General features: G+C 40.9%; 1 protein-coding gene across 2 annotated transcripts; it reads left to right on the plus strand.

The window, feature by feature from the left end:
• Window positions 1-5,790: 5,790 nt before the first annotated feature.
• LOC129377655 (testicular acid phosphatase homolog) lies at window positions 5,791-19,156 on the plus strand. 2 transcript variants are annotated; one of them, XM_055057753.1, is made up of 12 exons: window positions 5,791-5,881; window positions 5,950-6,067; window positions 8,080-8,175; window positions 10,354-10,440; window positions 13,116-13,271; window positions 13,528-13,626; window positions 15,305-15,400; window positions 16,262-16,394; window positions 17,407-17,528; window positions 17,611-17,717; window positions 17,997-18,178; window positions 18,946-19,156. In XM_055057753.1, the coding sequence occupies exons 2-12, from the start codon at window positions 5,990-5,992 to the stop codon at window positions 19,053-19,055; spliced, it is 1,266 nt and encodes a 421-aa protein (XP_054913728.1). In that variant the 5' UTR covers window positions 5,791-5,881; window positions 5,950-5,989; the 3' UTR covers window positions 19,056-19,156. The 2 variants fall into 2 exon arrangements, with proteins under 2 accessions (XP_054913728.1, XP_054913729.1); XM_055057754.1 differs by having other exon boundaries at window positions 5,965-6,067.
• The last annotated feature ends 22 nt before the right edge of the window (window positions 19,157-19,178 follow it).

A 19,178-nucleotide genomic window follows, 5' to 3' on the forward strand; every position in this document is an offset into this window, starting at 1 on the left:
TTTATAGAGAGAAAGCGTTTCGCCTAAAGTAGTGGAAGTTATTTGAGGTAATTAGTTTCCTATTAATGTTTCCTTTCCACCCAACATAACAAACAGACAGCATGTATTTACTGGAAGGAGGTATGTAGCAAATTGTTCCCCAGTGCATCCCCTCCTACACGCGCCGCACTCTTCAGACTCTGCGCTCATGTTTTTATTAGATTATTACACTTACTTGAGTATCGATTTATTATAACAGCAGTAATGTTTTTACTTTTGCCTGGTAAATGCTGTGGCACTTTTTGCTTTTAATGGCGCCATGAATTATGCAGAGACTTTTAGCCCACTTATCTTCTCGATGCCTCCGTGGCAATCACAGCTTCAGCTCTGGCACGATTCGTTACTGGGACGAAATATGAAGCTGCAGTCCAGCTTGACGACTCGCTCCGAACAGAGAAATGCATGCTGGGTGTGCACAGAGGGAAACGGATTGGCCTGTGTGTGTCTTCAGTATTAAAATAGTGAACAGATTGTGCAGCTTTTATGATTTGTGTCAGCAGAAGCTGAACAGGTCTGAAGAAACTGAGCTGCTTCAGTCATGAGTCAATGCAAAGTTTAAAGATAATAAAAGCAAGAGTCCATGTGACTATTGACCCTTTGCTGCTACGTCACTAAATCATTCGAGGGGCAATGACGGACGTCAGAAGTGAAGGACAGAGCGACTGAAATTGTTTTCCCAAGTTGTTTTTGCCATTTTATTCATGTCTTTTATTGTTGCAGCCAATTTGTCTGCGATTGTAACACACCTGGTTGCAGCTCATTGTTGTCGCATCTTTCCTCATTAAAAGTTATCAAAAAAAATGAAAAGCTGGGTTTTCAGCCGACTGCACAGCATCCCATGAGCAGTTTAAAGTGAAATCAACTAAACAGAAGTGACACTAGACTGGCTTTAAAGGAGCGTGTTGGTTGTTTTGGTACGTCATGGCGAAGTGGGTGGAGTTTTGGACAGTCAAAGCATGACGTATAGTGAAATCCAGAGAAAAGTGTTTACTTATCTGTCATACTTTAAAGTTTCAGATCATCAAAACCTTTTTATAGTCCTGAGAAAACATTGTTTTCAAATCAGGTTTATTAAGGAAAAAAAACTTTTTTATCAAATCAAACAGTTTGATAAAAAGTGATTTTCCTCTTTGTTAAATCAAAAATTCACTGATTACCCACATTTATTTTACAAGTCACAAGGAGATTACGCAGGTTTAAGCAGAACCTGACATCACGAAGTAGGCTGAAAGAACAGAACTGAAACACAAATGACTTTTTTCCTCACTACTTATTTCAGTGATTCTTGAGAAGACGGACAAAATGGGATTAAATTTCCCGAATGTTTTAAAATGATTAATTAATTATAGAAGAAAAAACTAAACGGTGTTGAAAAAAACTTGAGACAAATTTCAATTGAGTTGGAAAATATAGAAAAATTATTTTTAATTCAATTTATTGACACTTTCATAATTATTTATTTGAATGCTTATACTTAATTGTCATAATATAACTATTATAATGTATTGAGTTCTGCTGCAGGACAAAGGATTTTAAAGACACAATCCACCATCTACAAAGCTTAAAATAAAATTATTCAGCAAACACCTTGAAAACCTGCACTGTTGTGCTTAAAAAATGATATTTTGTTCTAATTTTGTGCTTTTTCCATGGGACCCGTTTAGTTCTTCTCCTCAAGAATCACAGATTTTTATTCCAAACTTTTCTGTGTGAACATGTTTATGTGTAAATGAATGAAATATTCAAAATAAAGTAGAATAAATCAATTCAGATGGGAAGCAGCCTGTGTGCAGGGACTTTCCTTTTTGGTTCCGTCCTGCATGAACATATTGACATGAAGATATTCCTGCCAAGACGCCTTAATGCCAGTTGACAGGCAGCAGAAAACTTATAAAGGTGTTAAGTCTCGTTCTTTCTGCTTTATGATGATAAAACATTCCACTTCAGTCTGAATCTGGTTTTTGCAGCTTGTTAAGCCCAACAAATGTGCAGAAAGTCGGGGAGAGAAGACGACATGGGTCTCCTTGCAGAGCACACGACTTTTATGGCCTGCTTAGCATCCTTCGCTGTTGAGGGAAACAGCTTTATTCTAATGGCTTACGATATATATATGAGGAGATAATGAGATTGTGTTGGGTCCTGACAGAAGAGGATGATGACATCAATATGAAACAGCGCCGGTCTCCTCAATGGTCTCCGTGTGCATTCTGTGCTGATTTATCTGCGTCCTGTGGGCCGTTGGACTCATTGCGGCGGCTTAGGCTGATTGAATCACTGCAAAATAAGAAGGTCGCCATTCAGCTCCAAACTGCCCATTTCTACAGAGCTGCGCCGGTAGGAGGAGTCTCGTCTGTCCTTTTCACTGACGATGCTCAGGAAATGAGTAAAGCTGCATGTTCTGCAGAGAAGGAACGGTTCTCTTCCTCGCTGGAAAGTGTTGCGAGAAGAGCATGTGTGACATGTGAGTTCACGTCTTGCCTGGTGCAAAGAGGAAAGGGGTTTCACTAACACCGCTGCTACCATTAGCCTTAGCATTGCTCACACATCTCCTCATCTTAGGCTGCCTCTATCCCCCCAGCCCACCCCGTTCTCCTTCCTCCATCCCCACCTTCTCACCACAACCTCCACCACGTCTCCACCCGGCCCCTGCTCCTCCTCCTCCTCCTCCTCCTCCTCCCTGCCTGGCTGCGTCCTCTCCTTCCTGTTCTTGCTGCAGTGTTGCTATAGCAGCAGAGAAATGTGGGAATACCTCTGTCCTTCAGAGCGCTGGAGAGGGGGAGATAGCAGCAGAGAGGAAGGATGGTAGACAAACAGAGGTGAAGGTGGATGGAGGAAGAGAAAAGATGGAGGGAGGGAAGACAGCTTCCAATGGGCACCACTTCTTCTTCTGCCCCCACATAAAGGGCGCCCTGGCATCGATATTCTGTCCCCGCGATGAAGAAGACGCCACAGTTGTCATGCTTGGAGGGCTGTGTGTGTGTGTGTGTGTGTGTGTGTGTGTGTGTGTGTGTGTGTGTGTGGGTTTCGACTGAGACAGCACATTGTCGCGTGGCCGTGGCGTAGCTTCACGCCGAGCCTTTACGCACATCATTTGTTCGGCGATCCACGCGTTTCTGGATGTCTCCATTTGTAGTGAGGCTGCAGTTTCCATGACAACACCCAGACTAAAATAGCACCCCCCACAGCCCCCCCTCCCCCCCCCCCCCCTCCCCCCTCCTCGGCACTCAGAACCGTTCACGTCTGATCCCGGGCCGCAGTCTTTTAGGGCCCGTCACACGCAGGACGGAGGGACGCGTATCGACTCTGAAACACACACACACACACACACGCACACGCACACACACACACCTCTGCCCACATCTTATCTCCCGCTCTGCAGTTTCTCCGTCAACATGCATCAACCTCTGGGTCGCCATGACAACCGTCTTGAAATGACTACAATTATTTTATCCAGGATCAAAAACAAACATAAACACAACAGCCGCTTGAGGGACAGGAAGGAGGAAGACGGATGTGATTTGGGGTCGAGCTTGTTCTCCGGAAACGGGAACGCACTCGTTCTGTGACCCTGCAGTGAACTTGTGTGCATCAACATACATATTTTCCTCCTTTTGCGTCGATGCTGGGATGTGGGGTGTGTGTCTTCACGCGCCATATGGGGATCTGCGGCTGGTGCTGGTGTGAGCCTGTGTGTCGCCTCCTGGACGGGTGCAGGTGGACTCACTGACCCAGTGGTACCGGCGTTCAGCTTTGCAGGGCTAACCAGTGTCACCCTCTCTGTGTGTGCGCTTGCCAGCGAGGGGATTACTGTGCTCTGCTGCAACGGAGAGAAAAACAGTCAAGCAGATGGACATAGTGAGAGCTGTACAGTAAAGACCCGCATTAAAATGAAACACAACTTGGCTCGTCCCTGTTTGGACCCACCTTCGCTTCCAGAGCTGCTTTAATTCATCGCAACAAAGACTCGGCGAGGCGTCTGGGCCGTGATGAAGACGACGGCACACATCCAGGACGCAAATCTCCGTTTCCAGCAGAACCAAAGGTGTTGGACACAGATGTGCTCATCATACGAATTACTTCACAGAACGGCTGTAAACGGCATAATGAGAAGTACTGTTGTGATGACATGCTTCAGTGTTGCAAAGAGTAGGAGTAAAAATAACCCTACAAAGAAATATCTTAATTGGACAACATTAATAATGATAACAGATAAAAACGTTTGCAAAACATAACAAAACTACTCATGAAACATTGTACATTATCAAATTAGTCTAATTTATATGTAGACATAATATATGTAAAGAAAAAACAGAGCTAATGCTAACACACACACACCACAGTCAGAGAACTGCGACAGAAAAAGGGGGCGGAGCATAAAACAATAAATGTCCAAATGAAATAAATACAAAGAGTAAATTTTAACAAGCTTAAAATAATTACAACTACAGAAAATGCAAGCTAACTTCTTGTGTCGAGTTAGCAAGTCGAGTTAGCATTGAGCTATCCAGGCTATCTGCTAATATTCTTACTATGTTCTGACTTCAGGTTGTTTTCTCCTTCTAAGATACACAAATAATTTCTGACAAAGCCAAGCTGCAAAAGATCCACCATCATAGACGCACGTCATATTTTGTTTCATTTTCAAGTTTTTTCAAATAAAGTCATTCCTATTGTTGGCCCACAAGCCGTCTGCTGACCCATATTTGCTGAATGACTCGGTCCTGCCCGTCTTACACATTTAAAACATGACATCAACACAGCTCACGCTCGGTAATCCCATTCTATATCCCACAAAGCTGCGTTGACACCAACACATACTTAAAGGCGTGCTAAGTAAGGAAAACAGCAGCGGCCCTGTCATTTTGGGCCGACCCGCAGCAGATGACAGTCGGCTTTAATGAGTGTTTGTGGTCAGGCCTTCGTGTGTTTCCACTGACCAGAACACTGTTGGTGAAGTCGGCTGCACACATCAGCATTTTGCTCATTTCTTTGTCACACAGGTGTAAACACAGATTGAAACATGTGACGTCGCCTTCAGGGACGATTCCTCCCTCCCTGAAGATCCAACTCTGACTTAAATCTGTCAAAGTTGCGTTTTAGGTCGTGGATGCAGAGGACGCACACTGTAAAACATGAGGAGTTGGTTTAACTTGAAAATAAAAGCCCACCTGCTGCCTTGAAAATGCAATTTATTTCAACAAGAAAATAATTTTGGTTTTAACTCATAAATTAAAGTTTTTTACTCACAATATGAGGTTAAAATAACAACTCATTTTACTTTAGAATAATTTAAATTCTAGTTATGAACCAAATTTCTGATCTGATGATGAATTTTATTAAACATCTCAATGAATTCAGCTCAGAAACATTTAGTGTGATCAGGATATTATCCTGTCAGCTGCACTAAAATAAACATTTGCCTCAATAATGTAACGCACTTCCATCTCAGGACACAGAAACACGCCGCTAAGCATTCTGGGAAATAGTTCCCACTCTTTTTTTTCTTTCAGTCATTTTAAGTGCTAATCTAAAAACTCTAGTTTATTAAACTCCTAATAAAAAGTTAACACAACTTACTATCTTTCACAAACAAATCGAAAACTCGCCAAATTTATTTGATTTAGACTAGAAGATTGTAGACACAACTAACTGTGGCTGAAATGTTTTACAGTGTGAAGGAGGGACAGAAAGGTGAGGTCAGGTAGCAGGACTATAAAAGCTCTGCTTAACTTCAACAAAACAAGAGCTTAACCAAAGTCTGCAGTCCTGATGCAGGACATGTGGGATGCACAGAAACCGCTGAGTCAAGCATTTGACTGAAACAGCAACATGTGTGCTTAAGGTAAACAGACGAGAATTTAAATCACGTTTTGGGGATTATGATTCTGTAACTTTCCCTCCTAAATGCAGGCGGGGATTTTTCAGACGAAGCAGCGTTTTGTGAGTCGACATGATGTGGACTGGATGTTTCTTCCTCCTCTGCTGCATCTGCTTGACCGAGTCCCAGCAGCTCAAGTTTGTTGTTGCTGTAAGTGAAACCATTGAAATCCTCAGTCATGATGTACGCTTCCTTTTTTTTCCTCCTGTAATACATCTCACACTAGATGTTTGCATAGTGCTGCTGATAGCATTTGTATGTTGAACGCCATGATTTTAACATAATCTGACAGCCTGCTTTGATTTGCATTGTTGCTGATTACGCTGCCGTTTTCTGCCCAGTGAGTATTATTTTATTTACACTTTTATCACAAAGGATTACTTTGAGCCTGGCCTCAGACAGCGGCAAGCATATCTCCCCCAGACACTGCGGCTTTGTTCATAAACCTCTTTATGTAACACTTCAGCACACAGTTGAATTACTTAAGGAGACACTACACACAAAAACAGTCATGTATCCTTTTCAAGCAGTGGGCAGATTTTACAATAATGCTTTTTATTTTAATTCAAAAAATTATGTTGGTCTTAGAATATTCAATTATCTGGAAAATAAATTATTATCTTCCTGTATAGAGGGACGTATTTTAAGTTTAGTTTAAATTAATAGCAGAATTAAGTAAATATTTTCCAAGAGGCGACAGGTAACACTCCAGGTGTGCAGAAGCAGTCGGAGCGAGCGGCGCTGAGAGGTTCGGCTGCGAGACACCGACTGAGAAACAAGCGCATGGACATGAAAAGCATGTCCAGTAAATAAAATACCTGCGTCCCACTTCTCCACCACTTCCCCAGTAAAAGCAAAGCCGTGTAGGACATGCTCTCAGGAACACGAAGGTGAACTGACAGGAGCAGGAAGGGTGTGACGGGGCGGCCGGCTGCAGAAGCCACTGAGAGGACGACGGCGTTCGAGGTTTCACTGTAAATCAGCCGTTTCTTTAATGAACTCACACCAGAACCTGTGAGGTCATACATGACCTTTTCATGTGCAACTCATACTTACTATGCATAGTATGCAGTACAGCTTTTTAAAAAAAATATTACATTCGGTTGGGACGTTTAAAATTTAAATTTTTTTGGCTCTTAAATAAGAAAATTTGTACTTTCTGCAAAAACACCAAGTCTTACCAAGTATTTTACCTTATTACACTTAAAATAAGACTGAATTAACCTACAGATAACCTAAAGGGTAAAGAAGCTTGTCTTAATCCAACTGTTCCTTCATATTGATGAAAAAGTAGCAGATAAATAAACAAGAGAATAAACTTTTTGATAAAAATTAAGAAATTATTTACTTGAAACAAGCCTCTTTATCTTGCTGAAAGGTTCGTTTTGTCTTAAATCGAGTGTAGTAAGGTATTTGGACTTGAAGGAAAACTAAAAATACTCAAGATTTGTATTTTTGCAGTGTTAATCCTACAGGCTCTTTGTTTGGGGTCTGAAGACAGTTAAAAAAAACAAAGTTAATGTGTGTTTGCTGGAGCGAATTGAATGTCTTCATAATCCAGTGAAATGTAGCTCTGGGTCAAATCCCTCCTCACACAGGTGAGTCTGCACTGTAAAACATTTGAGCCGCATTTAGTTACTATCTCCTCTAAAATTCATGAGTTTTGAAACTAGAATATAAATCATTCTAAAGTAAAATGAGTCGTTATTTTAACCTGATATTGAGAGTGAAAATCATAGAGAAATCAGGACAGATTTTGTTGCATATTGTGATTTAATTTGGTGTAAATTGCAGCATTAAGTTAAAAGTCACAATTTAAGATTAATGAACTTAAAAAAACTGTGTTGAGACAACTTGTTTCTTGGTGTTAAATCAACTTCATAAACTTTAATTTGAGTTAAAACCAAAATAATTTCCTTGTTGACTTAAATCGTATTTTCAAAGCAGCAGGTGGGCTTCCATTTCCAAGTTAAAGCACCTTCTCGTGTTTTACAGTGTGCATGTTGGTGACACTATGCCTGAGCCTTAAATCTGGCCTGATCTGCTCCTAGTCACCACTTTCTGTCTCTCAGAGTTCCTCCTCTAGCTAGAGGGCGTGATGAGCGCAGCAGCCGCAGCACGGCGCCTGAATTCATGCAATATAATCTGTTCTGACTTTTAAGGTGTTCCGACACGGCGATCGATCGCCTATTGAGTCATACCCCAGGGATCCACATGGGGAGGAAGACTGGGCTCAGGGCTTCGGACAGCTCACCGAGGTACATGTTGTTTCTTTGTGCTAAAACTTCCAGTTTTTAGGAGCATGAAGGGTAAAACTGGAACAAACCACCGAATAGCATCTCACAGAATGATAACCTTGAGCAGAAGGTAGCATTCAAAAGTTCAATCTAATAAAGCAATAATTTTATCTGGGACATTAGCAATAAAATGTTCTACTAATATTTTCTTTTAATATTAAAATTGGAGTAATTATTTGTCTATTTTATACATCTAATTCGTATCAATTATCATCTGAACCTGTCAATAGAGGGACAAATTATGTTTTTCTGATTCTGAAGCTTTTCATAAAAGCATTCTTATTTGTACAAAAAGGCTTGTTGCATAAAATATGTTTTTTCTTGTGTTTTAACACTTTGAAGGTAACAAACTAGCATTACAGGTTAATTGATCAGACTGTCAGATTAATTGCAACATCCTCCAATTTGATTATCAATAACTTGCTAACATATCAGTGGCCTCACAGAGCTCCATGCCTCCCCCACTCAACTCCTTCAGACTAGCCAGCAGCAATCAGCAAATATCTGGTTCACACAAACTACTTCTCAGTTCAACACTGATTAACGGCACAATGGAGAAACACTGTTATGATGATTGCTGAAGGCAGAGTGTTGGAAAGAGGGCAACTCCCTTAAAGAGACAGAGGCCATTTTCAAGACATCGAACTGCAAAGCCAATTTCTTCTAAGTCTGATATATGCAGCATTTTCTTTTAACAACTGAAAGTAACATACTGACTTGATTGTGCTGTAAAATAGCACTAAGTGCCTGGAAAATACACAATATCTGCCCCTTTAAGCAGGAAACATCACCAAACAGACGGATTTGTCTTTTTTGAGAGTGAAAAGTCTTTAAGCTGAAAACATTTTAGAAAACTGGTGAAACTGCAACGTCTTTTTGTGCTTTTCGAAACTTTACATTTGAATTTTTACCTCATTAAGGTAAAAGTTGAGCTCATCAAACTACAATTTAACAGAGAAAGCTGAACTGAACACAAATACAAAATAATTAAACAAAAATCAACAAATATTTGGTTTCTTAAACAGATGGGAAGCAAAGCCGGTTGTCTCCGTTCACAAAGTCGCCACTTAAAAATGTAATTTCACCGTTCAAATTTCTCAGGTTTGTCTCTTCATGCTCCACTTCCCTGTCAGGTTGATCAGATTCAACTGAGCAGTTCGGCACAAGCAGAAAGACAAACGATTAAACATTAACAAACCTGCTATTGTTCTTTCATGCTTTCTGAAATATGTATTGTGTTTTCATGTCTTTTTCTATTTTTAAATGCTTTGTTTAATGTTCAGCAGTTCAATGTGAAACAGCTGCTAAAATTTAAATCTGACCATATGAAGTTAAATGATGACAAATTACAGATTAACAGGAACAGGAATGAAAATTTACTGTAGATTATAACTTTATATTGTGTCAAACAAACTAATATAATACAATAATGTGCTTCAATGTTTTTATTGTGACAAAAACACAAAAGATGATTTTTAGATTGTTGACAAATAAATGTCATATGTTGGTTTTTATGTTTTCTTACATCAGCAGCAATTAAATTCAGGTTAAATCACACACTCTGTGATTTATGACTGCAGTGTGAGAAATCAGGGCCTCAGGGTCAAAGGTCACTCATGTTTAGAGGTTTCGCTGCACGGTCCTGCAGAAACACACATTTATTTAAGTCCAGTTTGCTTGCAGAGGTTTGCGGAGTAAACAAAGTATTGTACTCAAATAAGAGTAGCTGTATTTCTACTCAGGTAGAAAAAATGAGTAAAGTAAGAGAAAAAAAGTACTTGCTTAAAATGTCAACCCAAGTGCTGAGTAACTCATCAAATTACCCATCATAAATGTTCAAAAATTACATGATGAGACAGACCAAAATATAAAGTTAGGTGGCAATTTAAATGGCAAAAATCAGGCAAAATAAATTGTTTTGCATATCAGTTTCTTCCAATAAAAACAGCGTTTTTTCATTCCCTGGGAAGAAAATCCAGAAATTTTACTCAAGTAAGAGAAGAGATACTTCAAAATAAAATTACTGAAATGAAAGTAAAAAGTGCAAAAAAATAAAATAATAAATAAAAGTTTTCTGTATGTAAAGTTGATGTGTCCTAAAATCCCGTTTTATGCACGTTTTCTCTGCTTCCCTCTCAGCTGGGCATGAAGCAGCACTTTGAGCTGGGCAGGTTTCTGCGCAGGCGCTACGGAAACTTCCTCAGCGAGGAATACAGCAGCAAAGAGGTGTGTGTGATTCCTCACATTGTCACATCTGGATTCTCACGTACGCCACCGCCGCCGCTGCAACACGCCACAGGTTTTGTGTGCGTTTGCCGTCTGCGGCGGCTGCACTGCATGCAGTAATTTAATGAGGATGACACATTGTGGTCGTATCGCTGCGGCGGCCTTGTTATATGCTGAATGTGGGGGTAAGGCAGCCCTGGGCGCCACAGTTTGTACTGTATACACTTGGCAGCATGCAGGGTTGAGTGGGGCTGCAGGCTCAGCAGACTGTCATGATTTCTGCTTCCACTCCCTTATTGTCTCCAAACTGTCCCCTTCCTCCTTCTCCTGGTTTAAAGTAACATGCAATTAATATGAAAATACCAACTCTTCTTCTCAGTACCTGTCGTTGGTAATTTGCCTCCGAGTCGCTCACAGCTTGTACCGAGCTTTCCCCCTGTGCTGCCACGTCTGCTTTAATTTCACAAAACAGGGGGGAAAAGGAGGATTTTTGGTGTCACAGAAGCATCTGAGCTTATCAGAGGGAGGTACTGTGTACAAAAGCCTGAGACAGAGTGACAGAGGGATGGAGACGACCAAAGGCTGGTGTCAGAGGAGATCACAGCCAGCCGGATCTCCCACCTTCCTCCTTCCCGCATTTTTTCAAATCCTTCCCTCCAGTTGATGATGGCTCAGCTGACCCACATAGAGCAGGGCAGAGATTGTGCATTGAATTCATAGCAAATGAAGATTTTTTTGTTGCATTTTTTTTTTCACTTTTGGAGATAAAAACTTTTTTTTCTAGAAAATTTCTCAAATTTATCTAAAAGTTTCTGAGTTTTTTCCAGAAAGTTTCTGAGATTAATCTCAAATTTCTCTAGAAAATCTTTGACTTTTCAAGATTTTCTAGGAAATTAATTGTCCAAATTCTGATTTTGTTTTTGTAAATGTTCAACTTTTGGAGCTGAAAAATAATTTGTTTTTTTCTGAAATTAATCTAAAAATATTTGATGGGAAATTAACTTTTTTTCTATCTATAGTGGCACGAATACGCTGTCATATTTCATCACATGCAGCGTACTTCAACGTTTCCTCCATATTTCCTCCATGTTTCCTCCATGTTTCCTCTATGTTTCCTCCATATTTCCTCCATGTTTCCTCCATGTTTCCTCTATGTTTCCTCCATGTTTCCTCCAAGTTTCCTCCATATTTCCTCTATGTTTCCTCTATGTTTCCTCCATGTTTCCTCCATGTTTCCTCTATGTTTCCTCCATGTTTCCTCTATGTTTCCTCTATGTTTCCTCCATGTTTCCTCCATGTTTCCTCTATGTTTCCTCCATGTTTCCTCTATGTTTCCTCCATGTTTCCTCCAAGTTTCCTCCATATTTCCTCTATGTTTCCTCTATGTTTCCTCCATGTTTCCTCTATGTTTCCTCCATGTTTCCTCTATGTTTCCTCCATGTTTCCTCTATGTTTCCTCCATGTTTCCTCTGTTTCCTCTATGTTTCCTCCATGTTTCCTCTATGTTTCCTCCATGTTTCCTCTATGTTTCCTCCATGTTTCCTCCATGTTTCCTCTATGTTTCCTCCATGTTTCCTCCAAGTTTCCTCCATATTTCCTCTATGTTTCCTCTATGTTTCCTCCATGTTTCCTCTGTTTCCTCTATGTTTCCTCCATGTTTCCTCTATGTTTCCTCTATGTTTCCTCCATGTTTCCTCTATGTTTCCTCTATGTTTCCTCCATATTTCCTCTATGTTTCCTCCATATTTCCTCTATGTTTCCTCCATGTTTCCTCCAAGTTTCCTCCATATTTCCTCTATGTTTCCTCCATATTTCCTCTATGTTTCCTCCATGTTTCCTCCAAGTTTCCTCCATATTTCCTCTATGTTTCCTCCATGTTTCCTCTATGTTTCCTCCATGTTTCCTCCAAGTTTCCTCCATATTTCCTCTATGTTTCCTCCATGTTTCCTCTATGTTTCCTCCATATTTCCTCTATGTTTCCTCCATGTTTCCTCCATATTTCCTCTATGTTTCCTCCATATTTCCTCTATGTTTCCTCCATGTTTCCTCCATATTTCCTCTATGTTTCCTCCATGTTTCCTCTATGTTTCCTCCATATTTCCTCTATGTTTCCTCCATGTTTCCTCCATATTTCCTCTATGTTTCCTCTATGTTTCCTCTATGTTTCCTCCATGTTTCCTCCATGTTTCCTCTATGTTTCCTCTATGTTTCCTCCATGTTTCCTCCATGTTTCCTCTATGTTTCCTCTATGTTTCCTCCATGTTTCCTCTATGTTTCCTCTATGTTTCCTCCATATTTCCTCTATGTTTCCTCCATGTTTCCTCCATATTTCCTCTGTTTCCTCCATATTTCCTCTATGTTTCCTCCATGTTTCCTCTATGTTTCCTCCATATTTCCTCTATGTTTCCTCCATGTTTCCTCCATGTTTCCTCCATATTTCCTTCATATTTCCTCCATGTTTCCTCTGTTTCCTCCATATTTTCTCTATGTTTCCTCCATATTTCCTTCATGTTTCCTCCATGTTTCCTCTATGTTTCCTCCATGTTTCCTCTATGTTTCCTCCATATTTCCTCTATGTTTCCTCCATATTTCCTCCATGTTTCCTCCATATTTCCGCCATATTTCCTCCATGTTTTCTCCATGTTTCCTCCATGTTTTCTCCATGTTTCCTCCAGATTTATGTCCGGAGCACCGACTACGACCGCACGCTGATGAGCGCCCAGGCCTGCCTTGCTGGGATGTTCCCCCCCACCAGACGCCCGCCTCCCATCATGCCCCAGTTACTGTGGCGGCCCATTCCAGTGCACACCGTCCCCAGGGCCCAGGATAAGGTGGGCTGCTGAGCCAAATAAATATTTCCTTTTCATCCAGCAGCCGTGCACAGCTGTACCCAAACCCTGCATAAATTTAGTCGGGTCCCCGGCTTCATGCTGCTGTCAGAGTTCCAGCTGAACCTGACGCCGTTCAGGGCCCGTTGTTTTACAGTGCAAAGCGACGGTGTATTTATACTCCAAAGGCTTGCAGAGCTAAAAGTAAATGCTCCTTTACTTGTCTGTGTTTTAATGCTTTCATTTTCTGCTGTTGAAGCTTTTGAAGTCTCCAGGCAAAGACTGTCCGAGGTTCAGAGCTTTGATGACGGAGACCTTTGAGAGCGCCCCCTACCAGACGTTCCTGCGGGCGCACCAGGTAGGATGGACCCCAAAAATAACAAACTCCACCTGGGAAAACCCCTTTGATCCATCCGTTTGATGGTTTTTATGGGTATAAATGTGTGAAAACTTCAGAAAGTTTGAATGAATTTGAAAAGTGCAGTTGATTATATTTATAAAAATAAAAAACCAAGAAGGATTTTGATAATTTAAAAAATTGTCTTGTTTTTAGAAACAAAGGATTAGATTATTTACCATGTTTTGGGTGCAGCAGACGTAATTTTTCTTGTGTTTTGAATGCATGACGCCCCACAGGAAGTAGCGCCCTGGGTGGAGAGCTAAATTTCCAATTAAAAGCCTCAGTACTGTCAGCTGCTAAAAGAGTGAGGAAATAAAAGAAAACAAATCAGAAATTCCAATTCTTGCTTCTGGTTTCACAGGAGTTAGCATTAGCATTGCATTACAGCTAGTTGGCATTAAAAGCAGAAACCTTTTCTTTTTTTTTGTCCTGCGGCAAAGAAATGAAGCTACTGGATTGAAATGATTCATATGCAGGCAGAAGTTATCTGAAGAAAGCTGATTTGCATCGTCTGGTTCCACCATGAGAAGGTCGTCACCTTTCCTTCCTGTTTTCGTGTCTCTTTCCCGGAGCCATGTCCCTGTGAACTTGTGAAATCTTGTTTACTGCTCATTAATTTCATAGCAGATTTGCACAATCCTGCTGGATTTACTGCTAAACGCTATTTTTTGTCATTTTGGCTGTTTGGTACGTAAACCAGCAAACAAAATTGCGCATTTTTGGGTGAAATCGCTGCAGTCGACAGCGGCTGCTCCTGCCGACACAATCAGCACTTCCAGTGGACGTGTTAGTTATGCACCATGCATCGCGTCCTCTCGCTGATTTTCTCAGGCACGGTGACTCCAGTGCCTACAAAAAGCTGCACAGTGCAATTTCTCTCACATTCTTAGAGACACTAATTAACGGTTGGATTAAATTAGATAAGGAATTACAATGAAACAGTTTTAATTAAACCGAGTCCCATGCGCTGCTTGCTAAGGAGGTGTTGGAGATCGGGCCAGGCCCGCTGCTGTTAAACACCAACACCCTCTGCTGTACCTGCAAGAACCGGGTGGAGACGTTTCACACTGTCCGTTTTTAGAACCAACACGTTCCAAACACAGGAAAAAAAGAAAAACCTGCATAAATCTGAAAAAAAAAGGTCAAGACTCAAGGGGGGAAATTGATCAGCGATGTAAAAGTTGCAGACAGATTTAAGATTTAGATGAAAAGAAAAAGAACTGCAAATAAATGTGAGGCTTTTGTTGATTTATGGGCTTGTTCTGCTTTTCATTTTCAACCTGGTCGAGTTTTAAGACAGTTAGTTAAATTTGTTGTGTCCTTTAGAAAATCAGTTTATGTGTTTGATATCAAAACATCTGAATATGTTCACGTTTCAAGCAGCTGGCTTTTAACTTTTCTTATTTAATTCAAACACTGAAATTGTGAAACTGTGTTTTTTCGACATTAGCAGAATATTGACAAAGTTTGCGCGTCTTTGTAGCAGAAACCCGGCTACTGTTACCGTCATACGCAGCCAGACAACGGCTTAAATAAGCGCAGATAAGATGTAAAACACTCAATAACATTTAACTAAATATAAGTGAAATTCTGCGTGGAGAAAATCCTGATTGAAATTCTTGTGTTTGACCTGCAGAGCTTCGTGGAGAGGCTTTCTAACCACACCGGCTACCCCGTGTCGCGACTGGTTGGCAAAAAGATCTGGAGGGTTCACGACACTCTGACCTGTCAGGTTTGTTCCACATAAAGCATTTTCACAAGGTCTCCAAATTAAAGCTGAATTAAATTGAACAAATTTTTCCTCATTTCAGCCACAAACTTTCAGTTTGTTTCACAGGGATTTTCTGCAACTGATCAGAACAAAGTTTTGCGTAAATGTCAAGCGGGAGAAAAATTACACAGGCTGGAGCTGGCAGCATCATGCTGAGGGAAAAACAGATCCACTGCTTTCTGTCCTAAAATACAAAAAAATAATAATTCAATTTGAATGAATACCTTTATAAACTCCTCTATATTCATGCTTTAGTTGTCTTTAATTTATCCAAGGAAAATTTGTGACATAAATCACCTGTTCACATGTTTTCATAGAGCATAATTCAAATTTTTCAGAAATGCTGTGTAAGGAGCCAATCAGAAAGCGGCATTTATTTTTCTCAGCGCTGATTGGCTGTTTTTCCCAACGCAGAAATAAGTTTATGTTTTAGCACCAAGATGTTTTAATGCATATCAAACCAATAGGAGTTTCTCAAGCATTTCTTCTCTAGCTGCAGATCGTAAGCCAAAAATAATGAAATAAGGGGAAAATAGTTTTCTCTTCATGCAAGGTGATGATGTTCATACTTCCAGTCAGATTTGAAATGGAGAACATATGGAAATGTAGTAATTAAGGTGCTTTGACATGCAGCTTTCTGGGCCAGGTTGCTGTTGTTCATTCACACTTGCAAAATGAGCATCTGTTGTCTTCCTACTCTAATCTAAAAATAGACGGGATCACAGAAACAATGCAACGCAGCAAATTAACCCCGTTTTCTTTTTAAATTTTCCATGTCCGCGTGTCGGTGTAACGTAACTGATAACAGTTTTCCGTGCACAGAGGATCCATAACCTGACTCTCCCTCGCTGGGCCACGCCGGACGTCCTGGAAACGCTGCGGAGGATCGCTTCCTTCGAGGTCACATACAGCATCCTCAGTCACAAGCGGAGAGAGAAGGCCCGGCTCTCTGGAGGTGGGAACTCACTTTACACTGTAAAACTGTAACTGGCTGAGACGCATTTCGTTGTGTCTACTGTCTTCTACTCTTTAAGTAAATAAATTTCGTGAGTTTTAGACTATTTATTAATTTTGTCAAACCTCCAAGAATTGAATACACTAGTTTTTAGGTTAGCACTTAAAAAGCCGAAAGAAGAAAAAGACAGCAGTGGGAACCTGGGAGTACTGATGACCTCTGACCTGAACCTTCAGAACCACATAAGGACACTTACAAAGTGTAACTGAAGAACATTTACAGGGTTAGAGGACTAATGTCCCAAAAACATCTACAGAAACTCCTCCATGCATTTGTCTTTAGTGACATTCATTCCTGCAAGTTTCTTTTCAGATCTAAACAAAAAGATCAATCAGATGCAGAACGCTGTTGCTGGCATTCTGACTAAAACCAGGAGGACAGAGAACATCAGCCAGTTCTACGCTCCACTGAGAGAACAGACTTTAAAATAGTGATGTTAGTTTATAAATCACTGATTAAAGCTCTGCTGCTGCTGGATCAGCCTTCCAGAAAACTGCAAAACAGCCGAAACACTGAGTTTCTTTAAATCCAGACTAAAACCCCACTTGGTTAAGAGTTAGTGTTCAATCAATGATCTGATTGATGGTAAAATGAAACGACTCAGTTGTTGACTGTGTTTCTGTGACTTTGTGTTTTTATTACGTAAAGCACTTTGAACTGCCGTGTTGCAGAAATGAAATTAGATTTTATCTGCAGCACAGTGCAGAGATGAATCTTGCAGGATGTGTGTGTGTGTGTGTTTGCGCGCGTGTGAAGCTGTTTAACCTCTGTGGCTGCTGGCCCATGCTTTGTTTTCGCCTCAAATGATGTGAAGTGCAGCGTTGGCTCTCGCGGCGGAAGAGTCGCACGTGAGACGACGGCGCCAGAGGAAGCGGCTCAACGGGGTCAAGAGGATCCTATTGGTGTCTGTGGAAAACACATTTGCTCTGTTGACTCTGTGTTAATTTGCCAGGGGTGTTGCTAAACGCCATCCTCAGGAATTTCTCAGACGCCGTTGAGCGCAGCAGCAGCAGCAGCAGCAGCAGCGGTGGCGGCGGCGGTAGCGACGCGCTGAAATTTATTATGTACTCAGCTGTAAGTTCAGCGTCTCACATAAACTGGCTATCTGTGTCTGCTTCACCTCCCCTCACGTCCTCACTGCTTGCACTTATCCTAGCATGACTCCACACTCATCACCCTGCAGGCAGCGCTGGACGTCTACGACGGCCTCCTGCCTCCCTACGCTGCCTGTCAACTCTTTGAGTTCTACCAGGAGGATGATGGGTAATGACTTCCTTCCAGTCTGTTCTACACTCACTCTGCTATTTGCATATTCAAGTGCGGTATCTAGGTCAGACGCGCACACACATTTTGAGTTATTGCATCCTTCTTTTTAGTTGAATGAACCATTCAAATATATTTTCCTTTTCAAAATCCGATGGAGGCCGGGCGTCCGTCCAGCGGCGCTTTGGCCAAATTAGCGCAGGATGCAAAAAGCCCATTTACATAACACTTCCCACAAGTGTGTGTCATCTTATTGTGCTCATGCTAACAATCGCCCAGATCCTATTCAGTGGAGCTGCATTACCGTAATGAATCCTCGTCCGAGCCCTACGCCCGCCGCGTGCCGGGCTGCGGCGGACTGAGCCGCTGCCCTTTGACCTCCTTCACCGAGCTGGTGCGCGACGTGATGCCGGACGACTGGGAGGCCGAGTGCGGCGTCAGGACCGGGTGGTCCAGCACAGGTAGGGGTTAAAGGTTATACCGTAATTACATCTAAAAATCAGATCACAACAATACTTTACTGCTCATATTTACACAAAACCAACGTCGATGTTTCTCTTGGGCTCGACTGAACAAATCTGTTTTCAGCAACAAGGTTTGAGTCACTTTGTTTCAAAATGTTTGCAAGTTTGAGAAAGAATAATAACTGATTTGGATTTTTTTTAACCTTTTTGTTATAACTTGGTTACAAAAGACAAATACTTTGTTTTGCACTTTACATTTTGCCGTGTGAGAAAATTATGTTGGAAACAATTTTTACCCCGATTAAGATTAAAAGGCTGTGAAATCAGCAGGTTAGTTTCAGATTTCCTCTTGAAATTTTATTTTTAATATTGTTTCTCATAAAAGATTTAGTTTTGATTTGCTGCAAAATATTTTTTGCACTTTTTATTGAGGAAAACTTGCACACAAATTTGACCTGTTTTCAGGTTATCATGTTAATATGCATTTTGTAGAGACCTATAGGCTTCGTTAGAATTCTGTCCTCTTTTTTAACGGAATAATATTAATAAAAAAAGTTTGATGATAAAGCTTCAGCTGTTTCACTTCATAATTATACTTTGTTTTAGTCTACTTCATAAAATTCATATAAAAACAAAAACATTTTGGTTTAATGCGACAAAATTCAAGGAGTTTGAATATTTTTTCTAAACTATTTCATAATCTTTTTTTTTATTTGTGTTAGTACAAAAACGTACTAACACAAAAAATGAACTGTTTCCTGCAGGTATCATTACAGCTCTTGCAGTGGCAGTGGGCCTCCTGGGAGTGGCGCTGTTGTGCAGCATAGCGGTAGCTGTCCACCAGAGGACAGCGTCCTACTCCAGGGACCTGTAGAGCAGAAAACCACCAGATGTGCCAAAAATAAGAAAAACTACCAAGTATTTAACCAACCTGGCACAAGTTCAGGAGTTTGTTTTCTCATTCTAAGAATTTTGTGTTTGAATATTAATAATCCGC

Source organism: Poeciliopsis prolifica, unplaced genomic scaffold (assembly GCF_027474105.1).
Source record: "Poeciliopsis prolifica strain line A6 unplaced genomic scaffold, Auburn_PproV2 SCAFFOLD049, whole genome shotgun sequence".
In the NCBI taxonomy this organism is placed as follows: domain Eukaryota; kingdom Metazoa; phylum Chordata; class Actinopteri; order Cyprinodontiformes; family Poeciliidae; genus Poeciliopsis; species Poeciliopsis prolifica.